The 26,532-nt window shown below is 36.2% G+C and overlaps 1 protein-coding gene across 1 annotated transcript in view; it reads right to left on the reverse strand.

The window, feature by feature from the left end:
- Positions 1–26,532, reverse strand: part of PTH2R (parathyroid hormone 2 receptor) — a 102,138-nt gene that overhangs the window by 35,217 nt on the left and 40,389 nt on the right. Inside the window, exons 3-8 of the mRNA XM_032278415.1 lie at positions 21,050–21,160; positions 20,815–20,936; positions 15,859–15,956; positions 14,794–14,983; positions 13,374–13,527; positions 8,029–8,089 (exon numbers count right to left, since the gene is read on the reverse strand). Coding sequence (XP_032134306.1) covers positions 8,029–8,089; positions 13,374–13,527; positions 14,794–14,983; positions 15,859–15,956; positions 20,815–20,936; positions 21,050–21,160 — 736 coding nt within the window. The remainder of the gene's footprint in view (positions 1–8,028; positions 8,090–13,373; positions 13,528–14,793; positions 14,984–15,858; positions 15,957–20,814; positions 20,937–21,049; positions 21,161–26,532) is intronic.

Raw genomic sequence — 26,532 nt, forward strand, 5'->3', positions numbered from 1 at the left:
ACGCAGTGGCTCACTCCTGTAATTCCAGCACTTTGGTAGGCTGAGGTGAGTGGATCACGAGGTCAAGAGATCAAGATCATCCTGGCCAACATGGTGAAACCCTGTCTCTACTAAAAATATAAAAATTAGCTGGGCGTGGTGGGGCACACCTGTAGTCCCAGCTACTCGGGTGGCTGAGGCAGAAGAATCGTTTGAACTGGGGAGGGGGAGGTTGCAGTGAGCCAGGATTGCGCCACTGCACTCCAGCCTGGTGACAGAGTGAGACTCCATCTCAAAAAAAAAAAAAAGAAAAAAGAAAGAAAAGAAATCTTATCTTAAAACTAGCCAATGGGGAAAAAAACAACAACAACATGTAGCAGGTATTGATTTTCATTATTATCTACCTCTTGCAGATGAGTAACAATTTATAAATATTAGTGAATTACTTTTATTGTGACGAGAGTTAAAACCATGTTTCTAGAGTTGCAAAAAGTAATAGTCTTCTAAATGTCATACAATTGATACTTCACTTTTACTATTATTGAAATGAGCCATAATAATTTAAATTCATTGATAAAGTTCTCTCTCTGAGACATTACAGCAATTCTATTTTACTTCACAAATTGTAGATCCTTACAATAATGCAAGTTATTCTTATCCATAGAAATGCAATAGAAATGAATACAAATTATTCTTGTCTGTAGAAATGAAAATAAGCTGTGATGTTCAGTGGAATATAATTGACTAGTATCCTGTGAATATTGAGTGGTTTTTGCATTTATTTGTAAAATTTCTGTATTTATTGTATGTATTTATTTATGTGGTTCTTTAGATTTCTCCTTTGAACCAATCATAACATCTTAGTAGTTCCCTCATTAATTAATGAGGTTAAAAAATCTAGAGACAGGCAAATCAAAACCACAATGAGATACAGTCTCATACTGTATAGTTAGAATGGCTATTATTAAAAAGTCAAGAAATAACAGATGCTGGCAAGGTTGCAGAGATAAGGGAATCCTTATTCACTGTTGGTGGGAGAGTAAAGTAGTTTAACCACTGTGGAAAGCAGTATGGCAATTCCTCAAAGAGCTAAAAGAATTACCATTCAACCCAGCAATCCCAATACTACAATCCCATTCCTGTCTACCTCTGCCCCTACCCCTCTCCTTACAGATAACATCTTTTATTACCTTACTGTATATGTTTCCAATTTTTCTTTATGCAAATGCAAACAAACACAAAGCTTATATTCTTACTTTCCTCTATGGTTCAAAAATGTAGTGTATGCACTATTGTGCAATTTGCTTTTTCCTTTTAAAAGTGTATTTTTTATTTCTTTGCATATCTGTACCAATAGAGCTCAGTAGCTCTGCATTCCACTGGGAGAATATACCACAGTCAAATCAACCAGAACCCTACACTAAAGTGTAATTCTTGTCCAGCCAAACTGAAATGCATATATTCAGTGGACTTGAAGTTTGCATAACATGGAAATTTAAGACACAAAAATCTTACACTTGCATATTATCGAACATTTTCTAGCATTATTTACATGCATCTGTTTTTCACATTATTTAACCAGACAAGAAAGATAAAAGACAATATTACTGAGTTATGCAGAATCACACTACCCTAAAAAAGCTTTCTACCATAAGGAAGGTGGCATATATCACGTGACTGTAAATTGAACATTGATTCACTTAGCCAAGATCTAAGCTACTAGGCTTTTGGATTCCATAAATTTTCTTTTCAGTTTTTGACATTTGGTAAAACTTCACAGTCTTTTTTCTTTGCTTCAATGGCAGAATCTCAATGGTGTCTCCTAACACATTGGGATTCAATTGTACAATTCAGATTCTATAAAGTGCCTGTATTTGGAAGCAGGTCAAAACAAGCTACATCTAAAAACATAAAAAACTTGTCTTTAATGGTCAGTGTCAAAGTTTCAAATTTGCCCTGTGATATAAGAAAATAAACTGAGATTTCAAATTTTTTAAAGAAAATGCTATTAATGCTTATTTTTAGTTAATTATTCAATGTTCCCACTCACACTGCCTTTGTTAACATGGCCAGAAACTACCCTCTGTTCAAATTTTTTCTAATAAATTTTAATCTTCTAGGAAATGCAGCTCTGGATGGTGAAGCCTGAGACACAAAGGTCTGACTAGAAAGTAGAACTTCCTACCACCAGGGCTGGAAATAGGCATGTTGCTCTACCCAACGGATCCAGAGAATTGAATTGACTGAGTACTACATTCTCTCCACAACTTACAACCAGTAAGAGTAGAAGAAGCAAGAGAATCTGACCCCAAAAGCCTGTGCAGATGTTCTAGAAATTTCAGAGGACTTCTTGGTCCTTTCCTTTGCAGCTCCCACCTTTGCTGCTGGATGGTGAAACAAAAATATAGCAAAGAAGTGATGGGTTTCTTCTCTCATTGGCATCTCTTGTCTCCTTTGATAATGAGGCAAAGAGAAGATAATAAGGTATCCTATAAGGTGTTTTTGCTTTTGTAAGTAAAAAGAAAGAGCACAAAATTGCTCACTTTTTAATTTAATTTGCACAACCTAAATTACTCCATTATCTTAGCTGACCTTAGTAAAATAACACTCTTTTTTTTAAGACAGTCTCCCTTTGTTGCGTAGGCTGTAGTGCAGTAACACAATCTTGGCTCACTATAGCCTCCACTTGCCAGGTTCAAGCAAATCTCCTGCTTCAGCCTCCCAAGTAGCTGGAATTAGAGGCATGCACCACCATGCCCAGCTAATTCTTTTGCATCTCACTACATTGGCCAAGCTGGTCTTGAACCCCTGGCCTCAAGCAGTCAGCCCACTTTGACCTCCCAAAGAGCTGGAATTATAGGCTTAGCCACAATGCTCAGCCTAAATAACACTAGATAGAATTTTAGATCTTAAAAAGACTTCTTTTGTATATCAATAGAGTTTTAGGGTATCTTTTAAAACTGGGTCTGATATGCTTACCTCTAAATGGCCAAGATGCAGAGAAAACCAGAGAGTTAGCTTTGAAAGGCCATATTAGAAAACAGTGAGTCTCAAATGTAGACATGAATATGGACCCCATCCATCTTTTGAAGGTATTTAAATTCTGATCTCTCCCCTGAATGTTGTCACATGGCACTATATATAGGTCAGAGAACAACCAAGAAAACCCACAAAAGCTTTATCTGTAGAAAAGCTGAATTATGAGAAATTGAATCAGGTGATTTTGAAATTATCTCAGATAAGTAGTAATACAGTTTATGTTTATAGGCAAAATTAAATACAAAATGACCCTTCATCTAATTATCCCATATTTGGGCATTGTAGAATTCAAGATTTTATTCTGAGTAAGCTAGGAAGAAAGTGAAATCTTTTACACAGTACTCACATGATCTAACTAATTGAATGAATGAACCAAATTCTGCTTCAGTCTAGCTTTAAGCCTTGAGAATGTGTCCTGATGTCTCTGGGTCACATTTGCTTATCTCTAATGCAAGAGGATTGGACCAGAAAATGCCTTAGGTCCTATTATCTCTAAAATTCTGAATCTAGGTCATATCTCAGAATCTGATCATGATCGCATTAATTAGTACCTCTTCACTAATGCAACTTCCCTTCCATGAAAATCAAATAGCAGGTGTTGCAAGTTTTCTTTGAGATTTCCAATCTCACTGTGTATATATAGCAATAATCATAACAATGTAGATAACATCAACCCTCAATTATTAACAAATTCAAATAGCATAAAGGGATCAAAGCAAGAAAAAATGCAAAGCCAACAAGTTTTGGAACTGAGGGAAACTGATGAATGGGGAGCTTTGAATGGGAGGAAGGCTGCACCTAAAGACACTGACTCTGTACAGTTCCAATTTTCACAAACAGTGAGTGACAGGTTCTTTATAGAGTTAGGTGTTCACGTCATGTGGTTTTTTCTTCAGTGCATAGCAGACAAAATAATTCCTGAAGGAAATATCTAGTAACACAAAACAATATATTGGCTTAAAGAAAGTTTCCCAGGAGATAACAAAAAAAAGGAACTACTATCACAAAGTATACACAATCTGTGGATATTAAATTGTACTCTGTTAACATAAAAGAAAGTTTGGCATTACTGCATATGTAAGTTAAAGCTGCCTCTCTTTAAATTACCTTTTATTTATCATAAGTGTATTAATCTGCTTGATGTGAGATAGCAAAATACCACAGGCTGGTGCCATAGCAAAATACCACAGGCTGGGTGGCTTAAACAATAGACATTTATTTTCTCAGTCTGGAGACTGTAAATTTGAGATCAGGATGCCAGCATGGTCCATTTCCAGTGAGATCTTTCTTCTTGGCTTGTAAGCAGCTTCCACCTCACTGTGTCCCCACATGGCCTCTTCTTTGTGAGCACAAAGAGAAAGGGAGAGCCAGCCCCTCTGGCATCTCTTCTTATAAGGACACTAATACTTTCAGATCAGGGCCCCACTCTTATGATCTCCTTAACCTTAATTAGCTCCATACAGACCCTATCTCCAAATACAGACACAATGGGGGCCAGGGCTTTAACATATGAAATTTGGGAGACACAATTCAGTCCACAGCAGTAAGCTTAACCATGAGAGCAAAGCGCAAGTACCTGAAGGCTTTTCTGCCTTTTCCTTTTCTTTCTTTGACTTATCATTATTTAAAATAGAAATAAAACCAAAAAATTGAATGTTTTCAAGTTCATTCATCATATAGTCCCTCAAGAGAAACACAGACAACTGGGGGGCTCTGGCCAAAATCCATTTGAGCCAACTGAAAGTCTTTACCAGGCAGCCTCCCTGCAGTCAGCCATGGAGGCACTTGGGACAGATGGAAGTAAAGGGTGACTTACAAGCTGTCAGGCACTTACAAGGAATGGCAGGAGATGGCTGTCAAGATTTTTTTTCTAGTTATATATAATGATCGAGGCTTAAAAGTTACTGGTTCTTTACCCACATTGAAGGAAATATTTATTGTTTGTCTAAAACTTGGAGTTTACAAAGTCCTTTCATAATGGCCCCTCATCTAATTTTCAGATCTAACCCCTGCAAACTCACAGCATTAGTCATGGCCAAGAATATTATTCTCATTTACAGATGGAAGATTGAGGCTGAGAATAACTGCTGCAAGTCATAAATGAAAGAAAAACCACAACTCCTTATAACTCACAACTTGCATTAACTCAAACTTTATAATTGCTTAATAGATACTGAGCAAATGGGGAAAAAATGGCCAGCCGTATTCACAAGAACTGATCAGCACGCTTCAAAGAGTTATCTACTGTCAAAGAGGGAATTTCATTTATGCCCAATTAAAACTCATGATTTGTTGGAAAAATGAGACAGTTACACTTGCACATTAAGAGAAATAAGATGGTAGATAAGAAAGGAATAATTATATAATATGCATACTAAATGCTGCAGGAGTTTGATAAGGAAGATTTATATGGTGGAATAGTAGATTTCAAACACACTAACAAGGTAGAGAATTTGTAGTTATGGTTTTTACCATGAAATGCAGATATGTTTAATTTTATCATTTAATACCATGAAATGCAGATATATTTAATTTTATCATGTGAATGAGAAAAACATGCCAGTAGACAACCCTGAATGTATACATGCAATACAAATTCACAGGCATGATTTCATATGTCAACAAAAAATGGGAATTGTTGAAAAGTCCATGGTAGGTAATAACCTATTTCTGATTCAGAGAACAGAAAGAACTAGAAGTCGAAAAAAAAAAAAAAAAAAAAAATAAAAGAAAAAAAAAAAAAAAAAAGACAAAAGGCTAGACATAGTGAAGGTAAGAAAAACATCTGTTTAGTGTACTCTGGACATTTTCCACTGTTCACTCTTGATTACCGGATGTGTTAGATAAACGGAAGAGTGAGAAGCTATCAGTGATATTGTAAAAAGAATCCCTCTACAACTCTACTCCTCCACATATAATAAAATTCCACTTATCTCAATAGAAACATCTCATCTGCCTATAAGTATTTTCTGAATGCCTCTAGAGCCTGAATGTCTGAGATCAAAGTCCTTTTCTACCAGTCATGCAACCTTGGACACCACTTCTCTGACCTCAGTGTCATAGAGTTGATGATGAGTTTTGATTAACTTAATATTTGCAAAATTATAAAGTATCTGGAAGGTGGTCAGCACTCAGAAATGCCAGTAACTGTTTTTATTATTACATTCTTCCAACATCGGGTATTATTACCCTATGTTCTGGTGATGATCTTTACAAAATGCAAATTCGCTGTACTATCACTGAACAAAGGCCAAACATCCTAATCTGGCCTAGGAGGGTCTATAAGGCCTCCACTCCTCATCTTTTCTACAGCCTAATTCATAAGCTCTAGCTTCAGCCAAATCAGGTTTCCATCAGCTTGACAGGATCAAAATCCAAATATTGTAGGCTAGGATTAATAAAAGGATGAGTTCAGCTTTCTAATGAAATAACAATATACAAAAATGCTATTTTTTAATTTTTTTAACTAGACATTACCTATGAGTACAGATTAATGAAGCAAAAGAGTAATACTTGCTAATGAGTATTTAGCACTTACTACCAGCATATTCCAAACTTTGCAGTAAGTATTTTACACACACTATCTCATCTATTCTTACAACAACTCTGTAAAGAGTAGTATTCATTTTATCTGCATTTGACAGCTGAGAAAACTGAGGCCCAGGGAGGTTAGACTGCACATCTGCTGTTCCAGAACCAAGAAGTAGCAGAACAAGCCTATAAGGCACCTGTATCTGAGCTTCTTCTCAGCACACTCCCATTTAGTGCCAGGCACTATGCTAAGTGTTAATAATAATGTATTAATGCCATTTATACATTATTATCTCTGTTTTATACACAAGAAGCTGATATACAAAGAGAATATGTGTTTTGGGTCCCTTGGTCCCAAAACTAGCAGCAGTTATATCAAGATTTGAACTCAGGTCTGTCAAAATATAAAGAAAGGGTTCATTACCATGTAATGCAAAGGTATCCTTTACATTTAAATGGTTCCTTGAATGTATTAGGTGAATCATGATGCATTAAAATGCATCCTTAAAATGATACATTTTAAATGATTTACAGAATTGTTGCCCTGCACTTTAAAATGATACATTAAATGGGCCTCATGCTACCTAGAAGAACTTAATGACTCACAGAGATAAATTCCACTTCTAATGCATGTTTGTTTTATTATTTTAAAATACTTCTGCTATAGAAGATAGGAAAAGAAATGGAATGCATGAAACCCACCATTTGCATTAAGTATAGATAAGTGATGAGTAAGTAGTAACACATGTGTGTTAAACACAGATACTAAAGATATATGAGGCAAATGGGTTCTAAACATTCACGATATACTAAAGATACAAGAACTATAAACAATCCCTGATACACAGGAAGTTCTTAACACTTTTGAGGGCATTATCAGCCACTGATTGATGGAACTCCTTCCCACATGTCCTTTTCCCAAGGGCCACAAATAAAACCCAGAACTTCTCCGCAGGCTAATTAGGAAACTACAATTGTCCCTCAATCTCTATGAGGGAGTAAGTATGTGTCACTGGCCCAGGGCACCAAATTCTGTCTGTCATTACCCTTCCTGCCACCTTATCCCTGGTCCTCATAACCACACCATCAACAGGGAAAGTTGATGTGGCAGAGAAAGAGAGGAAGTATGAACGTTGCCTACCCTGGAAATCAGGTAGTGTGGTTCTTCAACCCGCTTGCACTAAATCCTAAACTGATTCTCTTACCCATCTCGTTCCACTTGCTTCTCACATTATATTTTAAATTTATTTCATAATCTATGGAGTTCAGTCACCTTCATCTAGTCTCTGAGTGTTTCTGCTCTATGACCTCTGGAATAGACAGCTTACTGGTAATGTATCAGAAGCTATCATTGCATCAAAGTAATTATCCTTGTGCATCCCTAAAGAGCAATGGCATCAAGAACAGCAGCAAGTGTGAATTCCGAGCCTGCATCTTGAGAACATCTTTGGCTCTCTTTTCCTCTTCTTTTTCACTCACCTTGCATCAGCCAGGGTTGCTCGTGCCACAGCCCATGCTGCAACAAATGCTGCTGGAAACCCTGCAATCAGAAAATGATTCAGAGACTAGATTTATTTTAAGATTAAGGGGTTTCTTCCTCAAATTCACCATACATAGGAATATACTATTAGCAGTTGAGAGAGAAAAACTGACATAAAAAATGCTGGTATGTGAACAAGAAAAGTCCACTGAATTTCAATCATGTCAGTTTGAGAAATTAGCAAGAATATTGATGTCATTTTTTCCTCTAGTCTGAAGATAAAAATTGGCCTAATTTTTATTTGAGGGGCATAGGAAAAAGCCATATTTGGAGAAGACTGAGGTTCCTAGGGTCAGAAGTAGGCGACTGTTGGCGCATTTGACTTTGACTCATGCCACACTGACCGTCATATACTCCCAAAGAGTGAAGCAACAACAGGGACTCCTGAGAAGCTGAGGGATGCTGTTGCTTTAAAAACTTAGAACTTTTTCATCCTCAAAGTCAAAGGCATACAGAGGCAAGATATAAAAATCGGGTAGTTTTAACTAGGTTAGTCTCTTCGTTCTTTTAGTTCATAACGGCGCAAGATAGAAGCATTTTCATGCATTAATAGGAAAGGGTGACCACTACATTCGTCTGATGATTTGAGCACAAGATATTTGTCCTTCAAAAATGCTAAACACCTTCTGAACTTGCAACATCAAATCCATTATATTGACTTTCTTTTGCCCCCTAGTAAAAGTTCACGTTCCAGTTCATATTGTAGCTGATTAAACTCTGACATCACACAAAAATTCAGGAACCATAACTTTTATGAAACCCTGCAGTAGGGGACTGAAAGACTTAAGAGATGACTTTTCATTACATGGCCTTTATGAAAGAGGTTTAAATAAAGAATACACAGAAACCATAAGGAAAACATTTTAGAGTCTAGGAAGCACCTTACAAAAAGAGAAAAAAGCATTTTGATCTAGCCAAGAACATTCTTTATCAAGCACAATTTTAAATTCTTTACCTTTTAAAAAACACATTTGTAATTTTTTTAGATATTCTTTCTTAGCAACAAAATGAACAAAGGAATAGGCTTAGAAAAAGACAATTTTCAGAAAAAGATGAAAATAATGACATGCACAATAACGTCTTTGTTCTCCTTGGTAACCATCTAACTCACCAAATTTAAGTTCAGCCTGCCTATATGACTACTGAATTGTATGATTCTATATTCCAATTTTATTTCTTGTTCTATAGTATTCTTTTTTTAATCTGCTCAAATTCTGTGCTCTAGGAAATTTTTGTCAAAATAGATCTACCTAATTCTGGTTATTTCTTAGGTTCAGTTTGCATATTCTATCTATCCATCATCTATCTATCTATCTGTCTATCTGTCTGTATTTATCTATCTCTATTCATCAATCCAGTCATTTCTCTAGTCATTTATTAAGTGCCTATTTATTTGTCAAAGATTGTTCTAAATGACATAAATAATGAACAAATAAACAATATCTCTGTTTTCTAAAACTTATATTCTAGTGAAGGAGTCAAAATTCATGAAGCAACTTTAGTTGTTTTAGTTGCTTTTAGTTATGAATTGGTGCTATGAAGAATAAATAAAAGTGATACTATGTAATTGGAAGGGGGCAGTTGCTTCTAGTGGGATGGTTAGATATAAATCCTACCACACAGCCTGGCATAGATCCTACCATGAAGCCAGACATAGATCCCTCAGCTATTCTATCTTGGTTATCTTCAAAAAGTGTCTGCCTGTCTTTCATCAGTTTTCACATTTTATCATTTTTAGATCTGCGGCTTCTGTTTCCTTTATAGTCTTCTGATCAGGTACTTCCTGAATGCTGTTCTATGCAATATTTATTAATGGTGCTTGAGTTTACATTATGTTTTAGATGACAATTATATCAAATATCATACATAAGCACTATGTGTTCATGAAATTGCTTTCCTCATCTTCTTAGAGAATCTTATGCATAAGACTAGCACAGAGACTACCACAGAAAAATAAAGAACAGAAAAACACTTTGGGATCCTTTAAGGATTTTTGATCACCTTAAAGAAAAAGATGAAAATAATGACATGCACATATTAAGACTAATATGACATTGTTACATAATTTAGAACACAGGAATAAAGGCAAAAATACTTGACATGTAAATATTATTTTAAATTTAAATGTTAAAGTAAGTAAACAATATAAATTTAACTGTTATCCAACATATGCATTTACTGAAAGTTGAATTATTTTCATAAGACATGTCAATACCACATAAATAAGTTTTGTGAAGACAGGTTTTATAAATTTAAAATGTTGAATATAATATATATGGTCACAACAAGAAAACAAACAAAAAAATAACCTAAAGGGTCAGAGTGCATGCATCTTGTGTGGGAGGCTTTAACACATGTCTCTGTGTTTAAACACTTACTGCCAAATGGATGACCAAAAAGTATTTGCTGGATTAAGATATTTTACAAAGGGAATAAAACAGGAGTGTGGGACCTTCTCCTGATTATTTTCGGGAACACATTATATGAAAATATCCTATGTAAAAGCTTGGCAACAGGGAAATGACTACATGGTATTACTAGGATGGGTGCTTTTGTATGATGATATGTATATACTGGTGTTCCTTCTGACAGTTGAAAATTAAGGATGGCTGCCAATATAGAAGTAAATTACCATATTGAGTAAAAATTAAAAAAGAAGACATATATTTTACATATAGAATTAAAATAGAGGAAAATGTGTAGTTGAAATAAAATGGAACTAAGAATAAAGCATCTTATTTATAAAACTGAGGCAAGGATTGGGGAAAATTAACAATGTGCCTGGTTGAAAGAAAACAGTTATCACTAGTATTCACCTTTACTTCTCTATAAATCTGGTTTTATAATAAAAAAATGTACAGTTATTTTAAATATTTGCCTTCAATTTAGTAAAGGTCAGATATGACACCTATTCTTCATACTGTCATTTCCTTTCCTCCCAATTTATTCTTAAGAATCATCACAATCAGATTGTGCACAGTCACTCACACCTGTAATCCCAGCACTTTGGGAAGCCAAGGCAACAGGATCACTTGAGGCCAGGGGTTCAAAACCAGCCTGGGCAACATTGCAAGACCACATCTCTAATAAATAATAATAAATAAAATAACAAAACATTTAAAAGAAAAGGATCATCACGATCAATGTAATTATAACTCATCACTACAATGTGACTAACAGTGTTCTGAGTATTTACCTAGCTAAAAAGAGCTTAAAGTTCTAACATTTGGGTCCAAATGAGAAACAAAGGAATTTAAGCAAGTTCTATGCTCTAATGAAGCCAGTAAATAACATCATTGGAAGTAAGTATAAAATTGGACTCACTCTCAATTATTCTAGCAAAGTATCCTGCAAAACATATATAATGTTTTTGATAATTCAGAAAATGAATTTGGAAAAATGAGTCAGATATAAAAATAATATTTTTAAATCAGTCTCTCAGTGTTGAGATAAAAGACAATCCATAAATCAAACAGATTTTGATATATACTTCATTCAATGATAGCTGTGTCTTAGGAGCAGAGAGAGAATCTCAAAGGAATACTACTATTATTTTCATTATATATGCCCTAGACTAGAGTATTTTTTTCAAAAAATGGAAATGCAAAGAGAGAATCAGAAGATAGACCAGCTATAGAACCGTAATCCCATAAAGAATAGTTATTACTGTTTTGACTTGTGGCTAAGTGAGCAAAATGTGGCATGTAAAATGGTTTCACAGAGAGTTTCCATGAAAATTCTACTTGCTTTCATGTATGTTCTTAAACTATTTCACGAAATGAAGATTTCTATTGTAGTTGTCTTCTCTATGCCAAAACTTTTGTGGACAAATTAATAAAAGCTGTAAAAGAAGGTAAGAAACTATACTTGCATAGAAGCTCACTGGCACCTTAGCTTTTCTTTAAATTGTCTTTTCCATAGAAAGATTTGTGTTTTCTGAGATCCAGTGGGACAAACTCCTTACTGTAAGGACAGAGAGACTGAGTAATAAAGCCCAAATAAAGAGTTGATAAGAAAGCTTGCACCAGGTAACTATCAAGACATAAGTAAAGAGAAGAAAAAGAATTTATCACAAATCTGAGCAATAATAAGGAAATGTGAAAAATAAAATATAACCCAAATAAACAAATGTCTAAATTCATTATTGAATTTTCTATCAACACCTTTTCCAACTCCTAATAATTATGTGGGAACACAGATATAATTTTGATTTGAAGGAAGGCAAACTACCAAAAACTGTCAAGAAAATTTCCAAGGATTCTAAAAAAGCAAAATACATATTTTTTATTTTCAGTAACTGCTAATCAAAGAGATAAGGAACAGCCTTAAAATAGATGAGCTGTCTAAAAAAATAAAACTTTAATTGTGATGATTATTTCATAATAAGAGTAACATTGATTTTTTTCTTCTTAAAGGTTGTTAATTAGCTAGCAGAAAGTTCAGCATTCCTTACTTCACATTTCAATTATTAAGAAAAAAGTTAAGACAAAATAGGCAAAGGAATATTCTTATTTTGGAGAGAAAAAAACCCTTTAAATTTAGTCTTGAGCTGCTTAGTGATTTTTTTTTCCTATGCTGAGCACCTCGTAATTTAAATATTAAAATAGCAATTGAGATTTGCAACTGCTAATCTCCAACCTCTTCTCAATTTTAACCAATGTGAGTTTTAATTTTCCTTAATTTTTAACAAGCAATTTCTTGTCTCCATGTCATGTTGAGTCAGGGCCTAATCCAGTAATCCCCCTTGTACTGCTAAGTCATTTATGGAATGAGAGCTGAATACTTTTCCTTCTAAAGCATATGGTAAGTCCATACAATTAGATTGTAATTTGTATTTGTTAAATACAGTCAGGATGGTCCTACAAATTCATTCCTAATATTCTCATTGTTTGTCCTAGAAATGCAAATCAAAAATATGATTACAGCTTAGAAACTTAAAAATAAAAAATTTTAAGAAGAAATTATTGATAAAGCAGAATACTGACATTTAGTTGTAGATGTATATGACTTAAAATGAGTTCTCTTTCATTTCCTCGAAAGAATCCTCTCAAAAATCTGGCCTAAGATCACTAACCATAAATAACTTTAAAAGTTCTTCACCACTGAGAGAATTATAGACTTGATATTAATTATTTTTGTCTAAGAATAGAACAATAAAAGAAAGGGAGACAAAAATAAGAAGGGAAGGACTGTTTCCGATTGTAGGGACGTGAATGATGGGCATGACAGAAGATCATCAAATCCATCATCCAATTTGAAAGGAACAAAGATATAAATGCCTTACCCCAGCCTATCAAGATGAAGCCCCACAGGTACTTGGTGTCCGAAAAGAAAGCCACAAAGATTAGACTATGCAGGTAGAGACCTTCCACCAGGATCCAGTAATAGTTTGTAGCCAAGAAGTAAATAAACATCACAACAGCAATCTTGCACCCAATCTGTTACAAATAAACCAGAATTGCATCATATTAGAACTCTTTGATGTACTGGATGCCAACAATGAGATCACTAAAAAACAAGTCTTCAGTTTCTTTTTCAGGCTAATATGTCTCCTGTACAAAGGAAAGTCAAAACTGTTGAGAGGCCGAAACAGTTATTTTGGTGTAGCATTTTTCTTTTTTTCTTTTTTTTCATTTATTTATTTTATTGCACTTTAGGTTTTGGGGATGCAGCATTTTTCAAGACTATGAACTTGATTCTACTTTTAAAATAGTTTTTCTTTAAGAAGTTACCAAAAAAATTACTTTTCTCAGTTTTTTCTTTTTATAAAAATCATGCGCAACCCTCACAGAAAATTAGGAACATATAGAAAAGCATAATGAAGAAAATATTATCCATATTTCTAGCTTGAATTTATTTTATTTTGGTCTTTTTATGTAACTACTCCTGCAAAACAAGCTGCTCCCCAAAGTTAGTGACTTATGACAATAAACATTTAATATGTCTTACAAATCTGTTTATTGGCTGGGTAGCTCTGCTGATCTGGGCTAGGCTTGTCTCAGCTAGGCTCACTCATTAGACGTCTACTCTCAACTGGTACACTATCACTTCCACTTCCTTCTGTTGGGGAAAACAAGTCACAGTGCCAGCCCAGAATCGGGATCAGTGGGGACTATAAAGTTGCAGGGCAAAGGCACAGATCCAGACAGGGTATTATTTCACACTATCAAGATAATCAATCTACTTTGCCTAATTTCAGATGTATTGCTTCAATGATCTAATGGAGTGAATTATTGGGTGAATCTATTTTCTACCACCAGTACAATTCAAGAGCAGAATCAAGTAACATAAATTTTATATATAAGTCTTTGGAAATTGAATAAAGGGACTAAATATCATGGGCTTTTAAGTTGCAAGCTTCTGGTTTTGCTGATGGGTTTTTTACTTTCTGAAGTGGGGAGCCACGACAGTTGCTGTGGTGCATACACCAAATACCATTCAAATCTTGTATATTTTGCAATTTCCATTCCAGAATGTTCTTGAGGGAAAAACCCAAGAACTTTTAATAAAATGTTGATTGATTAGACATGAAAGGACAGAATTGAGGGAGAAAACATCACTATACAAATTGATAATCCATTTTGGATTTATCAGCAGATAAGATAAGCAAAAACAAGGTATCATAAGTTTAGCAGACTATAAAATTGTACCTATTTGTAATGTTAGACAAATTAGTAATGAGAGAAAAAGGTAAAAACACTTACAAATTGTGATTTGTCCACAGAAGTTGCTTCAATGGACTTTTGTGGGTCATCCTGCATTATTAGGGACTCCAGCTCCTTTACCCCTATGTGAGCGTGGACTACTCTGTCTTTGACAAAGATGCTTGTAGCTCTCAGCATGAAAGACACAAATAAGTGCATATGGATATAGTTCCTGGTGCAATGCAATCGTCTATGGAGAGAAATATTCAGTATTTAAATTTGGATAAAATCAAAAATGGGGGAAAACACCCAGGGTGACTGCTGCCACCACCAGTCTGCCTGCTCCCTTCCAGCAGGGACTGGTTCGAGACTCCACACAAATTCCCAAATCTGCAGATACTCACGTCCCTTATATGATATAGTGTAGTATTTGCATATAAACTATGCATATCATTTTGTTACTTTATATCATCTCTAGATTACTTATAATACCAAATACAATGTGAATGCTATGTAAGTACATGTTATACTGTATTATTTAGAGAAAAATGAAAAAAAATTAAGTATGTAAATGTTCAGTACAAACATAATCAAACTTTTTTCCTCAGTATTTTCCATCCACAGTCTGTTGAATCTGAGGATGTGAAATCCCGTATATAGAGGGCCAACTGAATTGGTGCTCAGAATTTTATAATGATTTAGATTAAGCTGAATGGAATTGGACACATGCTAAAGTGGATAAAAAAATAAACCATAACAAAAGTAATAAATACTGTTTCTTTATGTACTGATATCTGATAATTTTGGGAATTAATTAAGATGAACTTTTGTCCAATGGCACCAAAATCACTTGGGAACTCATTCAACTCGATGCTGTTCCACTTTGCAACAAATATACTGCAATACATGCTTATTGGTTTAGAGGTTTAATACTACTTTGATGCTTTAAGTTTTTAAACAAAGAACTCTGAATTTGTCATGTAAAATTAATTGTCAAATAATATAATAACATTAGGCTGAATTCAAAACCATGCATTTGAGGAAAATATTATGAGACCTCTATGTCTTCTCTGATGAGGAAACAGAATGTGTCCCTTCACGGAGAAAGTGATGGGCATCACTCACCTGAAGTAACCAATAATGAGAATAGCCACAGCCAAGGAACCAAAAGAGATGGAGTAGCCAATAGTGTACATTACATACAGGCGTTCAAAGAATTCTTGCTGGAAGGGAAGAGATACTCATGTATGATATGGGACTATTTTACAAATAAACTGGAAAAGAAATACTATGTTATTTTTGGAATATTATTTCTAATCCTCTTTAACTTTTTTGAGCTGTAATTTGCATGCAATAAAATGTAGAGATCTGGAGTGAGCATTTTGATAGGTTTTGACAAACCAATTTCATTTGTGCCCTTTGCAACCAAAAAAAAAAAAAAAAAAACACCCATCATCCACCCCCAGAAAACCACTGTTCCAATATCTGTCACCACAAATTAGCTTTCTCTGTTCACATACTTCATATACTTCTTGACTATTCTTAGACTTCTTTTTTTTTTCTTTTTTGTTTTGAGACAGAGTTTTGCTCTTGTTACCCAGGCTGAAGTGCAATGGTGCGATCTCGGCTCACCACAACCTCTGCCTCCTGGGTTCTGGCAATTCTCCTGCCTCAGCCTCCTGAGTAGCTGGGATTACAGGCACGTGCCACCATGCCCAGCTGATTTTTTGTATTTTTAGTAGAGACGGGGTTTCACATGTTGACCAGGATGGTCTCAATCTCTTGACCTCATGATCCACCCACCTCGGCCTCCCAAAGTGCTGGGATTACAGGTGTGAGCCACCGCGCCCAGCCCTCTTAGACTTCTTAGAATTACATAAAACAGCATATACTCTTTTTGTCAACATACTCTTTTTTATATTCATCAATATTGTCACATGTATAAATGGTTCATTCCTTTTCAATTATTTTATTTTAAAATAATTACAGATTAAAAAGAAGTAGAAAATATTGTAAGAAAGCCCAGGTTCCCTTCAACCAATATTATCTAAAGCTTATATCTTACACAATTATACTAAAATATCAAAAACAGAAATTTAGCCTTGATGCAATGTGCATATTTATAGTTCTATGTCATTTTATCATATGTACATTTTTGTAACCATTACTGTAATCAAGTACAGAACAATTTCCCCATCACAAAGTTCTCCCTTGTTCTGCCTGTTTATTGTGACACATCTTCCTCTCCACCATCCTAAACACCTGACAGCCCTTAATCTGTTTTCCATCTCTATAATTTTGTCATTTCATAAATGTCACATAAGAATTATACAGTATGTGACCTTTTAAGATTGGACAATGGTATAGAAATGTGACTGAACAAAAAGGATATGATCTAATACTAATAGAGTAAATGGGGAACCCAGCAAGGATTTTCCATGTTTCAATCAGGCCAGCCCAATGAAGTCTCCATAAAAGGGGCAAGAAAATGGGATATGGAGAGCTGCTAGACAGCTGAAGTTATGGAGGCTTACAGGAAGGTGAACAAGAACTCATCCATCTACCAGAAGGCAGGTGCACCCCAACTCCACCAGAACAGAAGCTCCTTCACTTCAGACTCTTCCAGACTTCACCCTGTATGTCTCTTTACCTGGCTGCTTATTTGTATCCTTTAAAATATCCTTTATAATAATATATAGTAAACGTAAGTGTTTCCCTGAGTTTTGTGAGCTCCTCTAGCAAATTAATCAAGCTTAAAGAAGGGTTCGTGGGAACCCCAACTTGAAGGTGGTTAGTCAGAAGTTCCAGAGGCCTGGACTTGCGATTGGCCGCTGCCTTACACTCAGTGAGAACTGTGCATCTTTAGAGGATTTCTCTCAGCTTCCCTGCCCTTCTCCTGGCCTGTGGGCTGCATCAGTCATGCAATTAGTGAGGGCCCTATGTGCCTCAAGGGATGCTTCTCAGCTCCTCTGTCCTGATCCATGGCTTCAGCCAACTGCTGCCTTTCACTGTGAGTGCCCTACACACAACTCAAGGGATTTCTCTGAGCCCTCTGCCTGCCCCAGCCTTTGGCATACTTCCTCCATGCACCTGGTGAAGTTCCCATAGTAAAGAATTACCAGGTGGATCATAGCTCACTGAGGCTAGGGCTTACTCCTTGGGATTCTAAGCCCTTATGCCAGCCCTTGTCTGCTAAAAGTTGATATAAAAGCTTGTCTCTTTTCTCTTTATCCCCTTCAATGGCCTGGTGTCTCCTCTTCTACTGTGGTCCTAAGGACACACACAGCCATGGGTCTCTTCTGTCATAGGAAGGACTTGCCATTTCTGGAATTTAGTTCATTTAGATTTCTTGGCATCCTCAACTAATTTTTACATATTATTGATTTTCCATCTTACCCAACTTATTCTTGTTGCAACTGCCTACAATATGACTGGAAGCAGAAGACTTTTGTTATTTTTAAAAATATATTGTTTACTAATTATTTTCTCCTAATATGATAGTAAAACATTTTATAGAAAATATTTGAATAGTGTTTAAAATATAAAAGAGAGGAGGGAAAAAAATCTTACAAATTCTAACTAATCAGGAAAAAACACTGTTTGTTAGTACTTAATGTACTTCACATATTTCTTGAAGTCATTGTTGTTATTATTTTAACAGATGGCATCTCCCTATGTTGCCCAGGCTGATCTTGAACTCTTGGTTCAAGAGATCCTCCCATCCTAGCCTCCCAAGTAGCTGCAACTACAGACAGAGGCCACCATGTCCAGCTAGCACTTCATGTATTTCTTTTCATTCCATTTCTGTAAAGCATTGCCTATTATTTTATGCATCTGCATTCTCAATTTATATACAAGTTTATTCCTGAATTTTTTTGGGTGACGAAATAATTGCTCAAGGCTGCAAACTCTTCATAAAATTTATATACATATATCTGAGCTTATTTAACCAGTCTTTATTAGAAATTTAAACTCGTTGAAATATTCACTATAATAATTTGTTCAATGAACATTTTTCCCATTCAGTTCCCCCATTCTAAATCCTTATGCTTGATTTTAGAAGTAAATTTATAAAATCAAAGAATATGATCCCTTTGAAGTTTTTAAATATACACTGCTAAATTGCTTTCCAAAAGTACATCTAACCTTTGGACAGCAGATGTATTATATGGTAGTTTCTATAGTATGCTACTGTTTTAAATATCACACTCTAAAAAAATTTAATAATCTTGTGACCTATCAGTAGAATTTCTTCCCTTTTTTTTTTAACTAAAATCATTACCTCATTTTGCTAAGCTAATTATATAAAAATTTAGAGAAAAAGGTGCTCAAAAATATCTTAGTCTTGTTTTCTCAATAAAAACGTGGCATTTATTCTAAATGTATGCTTTTTTAGTTTTTTTGCTTTTCCTTCCTTATAAAAAAACTTAATTAATTATTAATAATTTATATCTCATAAATAAGTAATATCATTTTGCCTTACAGTGTGTCAAAACTTCAGGATATATCTAGTTTTCTTATTAAAGATATTTTGTTTTCTTGGGTTTTCCCAAATTATTACTTAAAGGTTGCAAACAATAGAAAATGTTCTTTGTGTTTTTAATTAAGGAGATAAAATTAAATTATTTTAACACAATTCTTCAAATTTTCTATTAACTTTTAAATCATTGTACATAAACTAGTGCATATCTTGAGTATGGCCACCAACCATCTTTAGTTATTTTTATTCTTAAAATACACAGTAATCACAGAAAATGGTTATAAGATTAGAGTTCAGTATAAATTAAACCATGGTTTAATTTAATGGTCACTTAATAGTTCTGAAAGGTTTGCATTTTACATCACATAATGCAAAAATAAAGATAACCACAGAGTACACTATTAGTGAATATTTATTTCTATCAATGAGATTGAAATTATTTTGAAGCATTTTATCTAAACTGAATGCTGATATTAGTTCCACTGTAGAGTACCTAACAATCTCCTCATCTTGACTTATTTTATCTAAGAAGCTTTTCAACAATTAAATGTAAAACCGAAAGTCTTTCAACCAATTCCTAAAGAGCTCATTAAGGTAGAAAGTTAAGAAAGGAAGTTCTATTAATGCAAAATCAAAGAAAGAAACCTTCAACTCACTACTTCTCTTGCCGCTGCTCTCCCTCCCTACCTCTCCAAAACATTACCAGACGTAAAGAAATAAGTCAAAAGTTTGAAAAGTTTATGTCTGATAGATTATTCTCAGGGTCTACATAAAGATAATTTACACACAATTTATCACATTAACCCTTAGCATCATATGCATATATCATCATGCATTTTTACTCATGATGTCTAAGTGATATCAATTTAAACATGACTTTTAAACCAACTTTTATAACTTAAAAGTTACTCTCTACAATATCTCAAGGTTTGCATATGATTTCTATATTGGAAACAGCACTGATGTGAAATTAGGACATAAAGGCTCTGCTTTAAACCCTGTTATCACCAAGCTATGTCACTTTGACCAATACCTAATCTCTGGTTCTCAGTTGACTCACATCTGTGAAATTAATATATTATGCTGGAAGATTTATCTGATGCCCCTTGCTCCTCTTTAATCTTACAACTCTAATCTTTTATATGCTAATGAAATCACCTACTGGTAAATCTTATGAAGTGGAAAATACCCTCTAACATGCAAAGATCCTTCTGGAATATACAGATGAAATGTAGCCATTCACAGGTAACCAAGAAGAAATAATGAATCATGTTGCTAACTACCTATTGGGATTTTTATATGTAATATAGCATAATATAATGCAATGTAAACATAACATAATGTAACATAACACACATAACACATACACAGGTATATTTATAAGTATGGATGGATGTATCTCAGCCAGATAGCTCTAGGCTATAGAAAATACCAGAAAGATTGATACACATCTGAAAAGATTGCAACATTGCTTTTATCTTTTATGATCCCTGTGTCATGGAATAAGAGGGTTTATATATGTAATAGTTGGCAATCAAGAATTGCATTCAAACATCATTCTGCTTTCCCTCAGGAGTTCACAAATAGAAAAATTCCATTACCTTTCCTATGCTGATATCTGGCTGCAGAAAGCGAAGGCAGTCTGAATAATTGGCATATGTTTTATTTAAGCTGTGCATAAAATCCCATGTTCCATTGGGGTTACAGTGTCGGAAAGCAACTCCTGTAAAGACATGAAAGATGCTGAGATCACTCAGTTCCCTTAGAATCAATTATCAAAAAATAATGACAAGTAAATGTTTGTTTCAAATTAATCATTTCAGAAAAAGTCAATACCTTTATGGTTGAAGTCATAAATATAAGGAGGACATGGAACAGCCGATATTTTCCCCACTGTTCCTCTGGGCCAACAAATGAGTCCATCCCATTCAGGGAAACAATTACCTTCTAATGAAGAAAAAAAAAAAGTTAAACAAAAAGGTAGTTGAAACCAGAGAACAAATGCATTCAAAATGCAAAATTTCAGGTCATTGCCTATAGCAAAATTAAAACAAATGGGTAGTTTTAGAAACTAGATAGGATAGATGCGATGCAAATGTCCCAAAATTCATCTCTGTGGCTTCATCAAAGGTCCATTTGTAGGAACATTTGCTTTGCACACAAATTATTCCAGCATACTAGTTATGAAAGCTATAGCAATTAATTTATAAGAAACAATGGAAATCATTGTGAACAAATTCTGTAGTCAAGCTCTTCTGACCACCATAGCTGTAGCTACATTTTTACACTCAATTCTTGAAAACTGTTTTTAAAGAACATAACACCTGAAACAGTGCCCCTCACTGTTAAGTCCCAAGACTCAGTTTTCTCTTTTTGCCAATACTTTTAGCAATTTCTTGGACTTTAGCATTCATCTCAAACAAAATTCTCATAAACTCTACTCTTCTCAAGATGAATCCAGAACTTCATCACTTCTCACAACCGTCACTGCCACCATGATAGTCCAAGCCACTTCAGGTCCAACCTGAATGAGTGCGACAGCCTATGACTGGTTCTCCTGATTCCAACATTTCTTTCTGCAGCACAATTTTCTGGGCGGCATTGAAGAACCTAATTCTCCCTGCCCCTGTTTCTTGTAGTTCTCAAGAATAACTATAGAATGTGCTGTAAATGCAACATGCTGAGATAAGGGCTGGAGAACAGCCTGGAACAGTCCAGGCTCTGTTCCAGACCCTCCCAGAAACAGGATATCTCCAGACATTAGCCCAGTGCACCGTGTATTCCCTGAGGTATATAACCAGGGTTGGGCTGTTTGATGGGGTCCCTCCGCTGTGATGTACGCAGCTCATGAGCAGCTGAGATTCCATCCAGCCCAGGCAGCTTTCCCGAGCCATGGGGACCAGTTGCCAATGACTCCTAGGCTTCTGGTTTTCCTTGCTGCCTACCTGTGGGTAATCAACCCTTTTCATATAACTTGTACGCTGAGTATTTTGCCTCACTGGACTCAGGCTAGTTGGTAACTAGTGCACAGTGAATCTACTTCACACTTCCTTTTCTTCATTTTTGACATAATCACCCCAAATCCTTCAACAGCTCCCCATCTCAAAACATAAGTTTTTATAATGCCTGAGGTATCCATAAGATCTGCCCTCTCCCTCAGACAGGCTTATTCCTTTACCTCCTTCATATTTTTACTCAAATGTCAATTTCTGAGTAAACACTCTCATCTAAAATTGCATCCCAAAATGTTCCTTATACCTTTTCCTGCTGTATTTTTCCCCTGAGTTCTCATTTCCTACCAATACTGGGTGTTACTTTATCATTCCTAAGTCACAGGATTTAAGAAACCTGAAGGTAGAGATTTTTATCTGTTTTGTCTCAAGCTTTAGCCATGTTCCTAAAATGCACCTGGCACTTGGTAGAGGATTAACAAATATTCAGTGACAGTTCTCTGTGCTCTTCAGGACTCCTTTTGGTTAGTGATGAGCTAAACTTCCAAGAAGACAGCCTCTCAGCCAAATTATTCCCCAACTTCCCAAAAAGAGATACCTTCAATGACTACTGTATTAGTTTTCTATCACTACTATAACAAATTGCCACAAATGTCACAGCTTAAAATGACAGAAATTTGTTTTCTCACTATTTCTGTAGGTCAGAAGTCTGCTGGGCTCAGCTGTTTGTCTGCTTGTAGACCCATGAGACCAAAATCAAGGGCTGGGCAGGGCTGTATTCCTCTCTGGAGGCTCTGAGGGAGTATCTGTTTCCTGGCTCATTTGGGTGGATGGGAGAATTCAGCTCCTTGCAGACATAGAACCAAGGTTCCTATTTCCTTGCTGTCAGCTGTCAGCTGAGAACTGTTTCCAATGTCCAGAACCTACTTGCTTTCCTTGGCTCATGGCCCCCTTCTCCTGTCTTCAAATTAATCAAGGAAGGTTGAGTCCTTCTCACATTTTTAATATCTCCTCCTCTCTCATTTTCTGCTGCAACTCTGATTCTTTTGCCTTCCTCTTCCACTTTAAAAGGCCCATATGATCACATGGAACCCACCCAGATAATCCAGAATAAGCCCCCCCATTTTAAGGTCCATAACCTTAATTCTGTCAGCAAAGTCCCTTCTACCATGTGGCACAACATACATAGGTATGACAGCAGGTATTAGGGCATGGACGTCCTGGGAGGGCCATCATTCTGCCACCACAAGTTCCCATTATAGCTCTCTCAATTTTTTAGTTGCCAGTTACACTAACTGTGCTGAGGATTATTGTTCTGGCTAATGTTCATGTTGTCAAGTTGTTTGTGCAGTTTTGAATAGTCAGCGTAATAGAACCTCACAGAAACACTGATCTCTACAGAAAAAAATTCAATTATGAACCTGAAATTAACTTATTAGTGTCCACCATATCACACAGAAACAAATACTTGATTTGCTATGTGCATTACCAAAGCAATAAGAAAAGAAAATTTCTTTCCAAGAACATTTTCATAGAAAAAGCCTTGCTTTGCTCACATAATAAAAGCCAGAGCTTTACATATCACAGGCAAGGCAGGAATCCATTCCACTGGTGCCTGCTTCTGGTGCACAGTTCCACCTGTCTCTCTTTCCACCATTATCTGCTTTGTTGTTTTCCTTCTCATATACAGAATGTAATGACTCCACCTCTCCCAACAACTTTGCCCTAAACACTACATCTTGATATCTTTCAATTAACCTTTTAACAAGTCACATGTCTTTATATATCTGGACTGGCCAGTAGATATGTGTCCAGTATCTATTGTATAATCTACATAAATTGGACCTGGACACACATTCTTGTTTCTTGGTAACTAGATTTCCCTCCAGAATGTATGCTGCCATGTCATGTGCTATTTTCTAGCAAAAGCCAATGGCCCGTTTATTCTATAATTACATAGTGTTAAAACTGCTATGGAAATTTTTTTCTTCATGCTCTAAAAGGGAGAGTTTTCTAGTTCCCTACAAGATACCATCTCACACATGTACACACATGGACATACTGCCCAAACTTTAGAGAACAGACACTCCTCCAAAGTATTTCTGTAGATCATGCTTATTTTTCTGGTTGCTCTTTGACAAAGAGAATAGTAAATATTCACAAAAGGTCGAAAAAAATTGAAGAAGCCATGAACCTCACATAGAAAATAGAGTTTTGGGGGGGCAGTGCGGGGCAGTGCGAAGATGGCCGAGAGGAGGCCACACCAGAATGCAGCTCCCAGCAAATGAGAAGCAGAGGGCTAGAGGACTTCACGATTCCAAGTGAGGTGCCAAGTTCATTTTAGGGGGACTGGAAGGACTCTGAAAGTAGCCCAGAGAGGGAGCCAAAGCTGGGCAAGAGCCACCCAGGGAGAACGAACCAAGACGGGGTGGGGTGTGTCCCCACCTGGAACATGCAGCCAGCTCAGAGCATCGAGGAACTTCACCCCCTCAGTGTTCCAATTTGGATCCTGTGCTTACCTCATCCCTCCTGCAACCCACGGTCCACAAGAGCCCCACCAGACTGAGGGGCACCGTGGGTTGTCGATGCAAATCTGAGCAAGCACTCCCTCCTTGTGCCGCAGGTTGTTGGTGGGACCTGGGCGGAGGTTTAGACTAGCGCCAGCAGGATGGAACAACCCATCCCACAGAAAGAGGCAGAGTTGAAAGCAGGGAAACAGGTCATAAGGCCTGGCAGTTCCCCCACGCACACACAAAACTCAAACTGAAGACCACATGCCAGAAAGCTTGGCAGTAAATACATGAATATGACCCCAATCAGGCAGATTGAGCTCAGGGAAGGAGAGATGCCATTGGGAAGGTGGGGGTAATTTCACCTGCAAACAAACCCCAAGGGAAGACCACCCACCCAGCAACCTGCCTGAATCCGAGGCAGCCCAGCATTGCCTCTATGGGCCAAAAAAGGTATAGCTCCAACTGCAACAGAAAGGACATCACTCAGAGATTTCTCCCGAAATCACCAACTTCAAAGATCAAAGGGAGATAAATCCACAAAGATGGGGAAAAAAACAGCATAGAAAGGATAAAACCATCAAAGATCAGAACACCTCTTCCCCTCCCAGGAATCACAATTCCTCACCCTCAAGGGAACAAAACAAGACAGAAAATGAGTGTGATGAATTGACAGAAGCAGCCTTCAGAAGTGGATAATAACAAACTTCTCAGAGTTAAAAGACCATGTTCTAACCCAAGTCAAAGAAACAAAGAACACTGAAAAAGGTTAGACAAAATGCTAACTAGAATAACCAGCTTAGATAAGAACATAAATGACTTGATGGAGCTGAAAACACAGCACAAGAACTTCATGAAGCATGCACAAATTTCAACAGCTGAATCAATCAAGCAGAAGAAAGGATATCAGAGACAGAAGATCAAATCAATGAAATAAAACAAGAAGGCAAGATTAGAGAAAAAAGAGTGAAAAGAAATGCACAAAGCCTCCAAGAAATATGAGATTATGTGAAAAGACCTAATCTACGCTTGATCGGCGTACCTGAATGTGACAGGGAGAATGAATCCAACCTGGAAAACACTCTTGTGGCTATTATCCAAGAGAACTTACCCAACCTAACAAGGCAGGCCAACAGTCAAATCCAGGAAATACAGAGAACACCACAAAGATATTCCTCAAGGAGAGCAACCCCAGGGCACATAATCATCAGATTCACCAAGGTTGAAAAGAATGAAAAAATCCTAAGCACAGCCAGAGAGAAAGGTCAAGTTACCCACAAAGGAAAGACCATCAGACTCACAGCAGATCTCTCAGCAGAAACTCTACAAGCTAGAAGGGAGTGGGAGCCAATATTCAACATCCTTAAAGAAAATAACTTTCAACCCAGAATTTCATATCTGGCCAAACTAGGCTTCATAAGGGAAGGAGAAATAAAATCCTTTACAGACAAGCAATTGCTGAGAGAGATCGTCACTACAAGACCTGCCTTACAAGAACTCCTGAAGGAAGTACTAAACATGGAAAGGAACAACCAGTACCAGCCACTGTAAAAAAAGAACCAAATGGTAAAGAACAATGACACAATGAAAAAACCACGTCAACTAATGGGCAAAACAACCAGCCAGTAACAAAATAGGATAAAATTCACACATAACAATATTAATGTTGAATGTAAATGGCCTGAATGCCCCAATCAAAAGACACAGACTGGCAAACTGGATAAAAAGTCAAGAACCAACAGTGTGCTATATTCAGGAGTCTCATCTCACATGCATAGACTCACATAGACTCAAAATAAAGAGATGGAAAAAGATCTACCAAGCAAATGGGGACCCAAAAAAAGCAAGGGGAGCAATC

Source organism: Sapajus apella, unplaced genomic scaffold (assembly GCF_009761245.1).
Source record: "Sapajus apella isolate SASKATOON/1434 unplaced genomic scaffold, GSC_monkey_1.0 scaffold10, whole genome shotgun sequence".
NCBI lineage: Eukaryota > Metazoa > Chordata > Mammalia > Primates > Cebidae > Sapajus > Sapajus apella.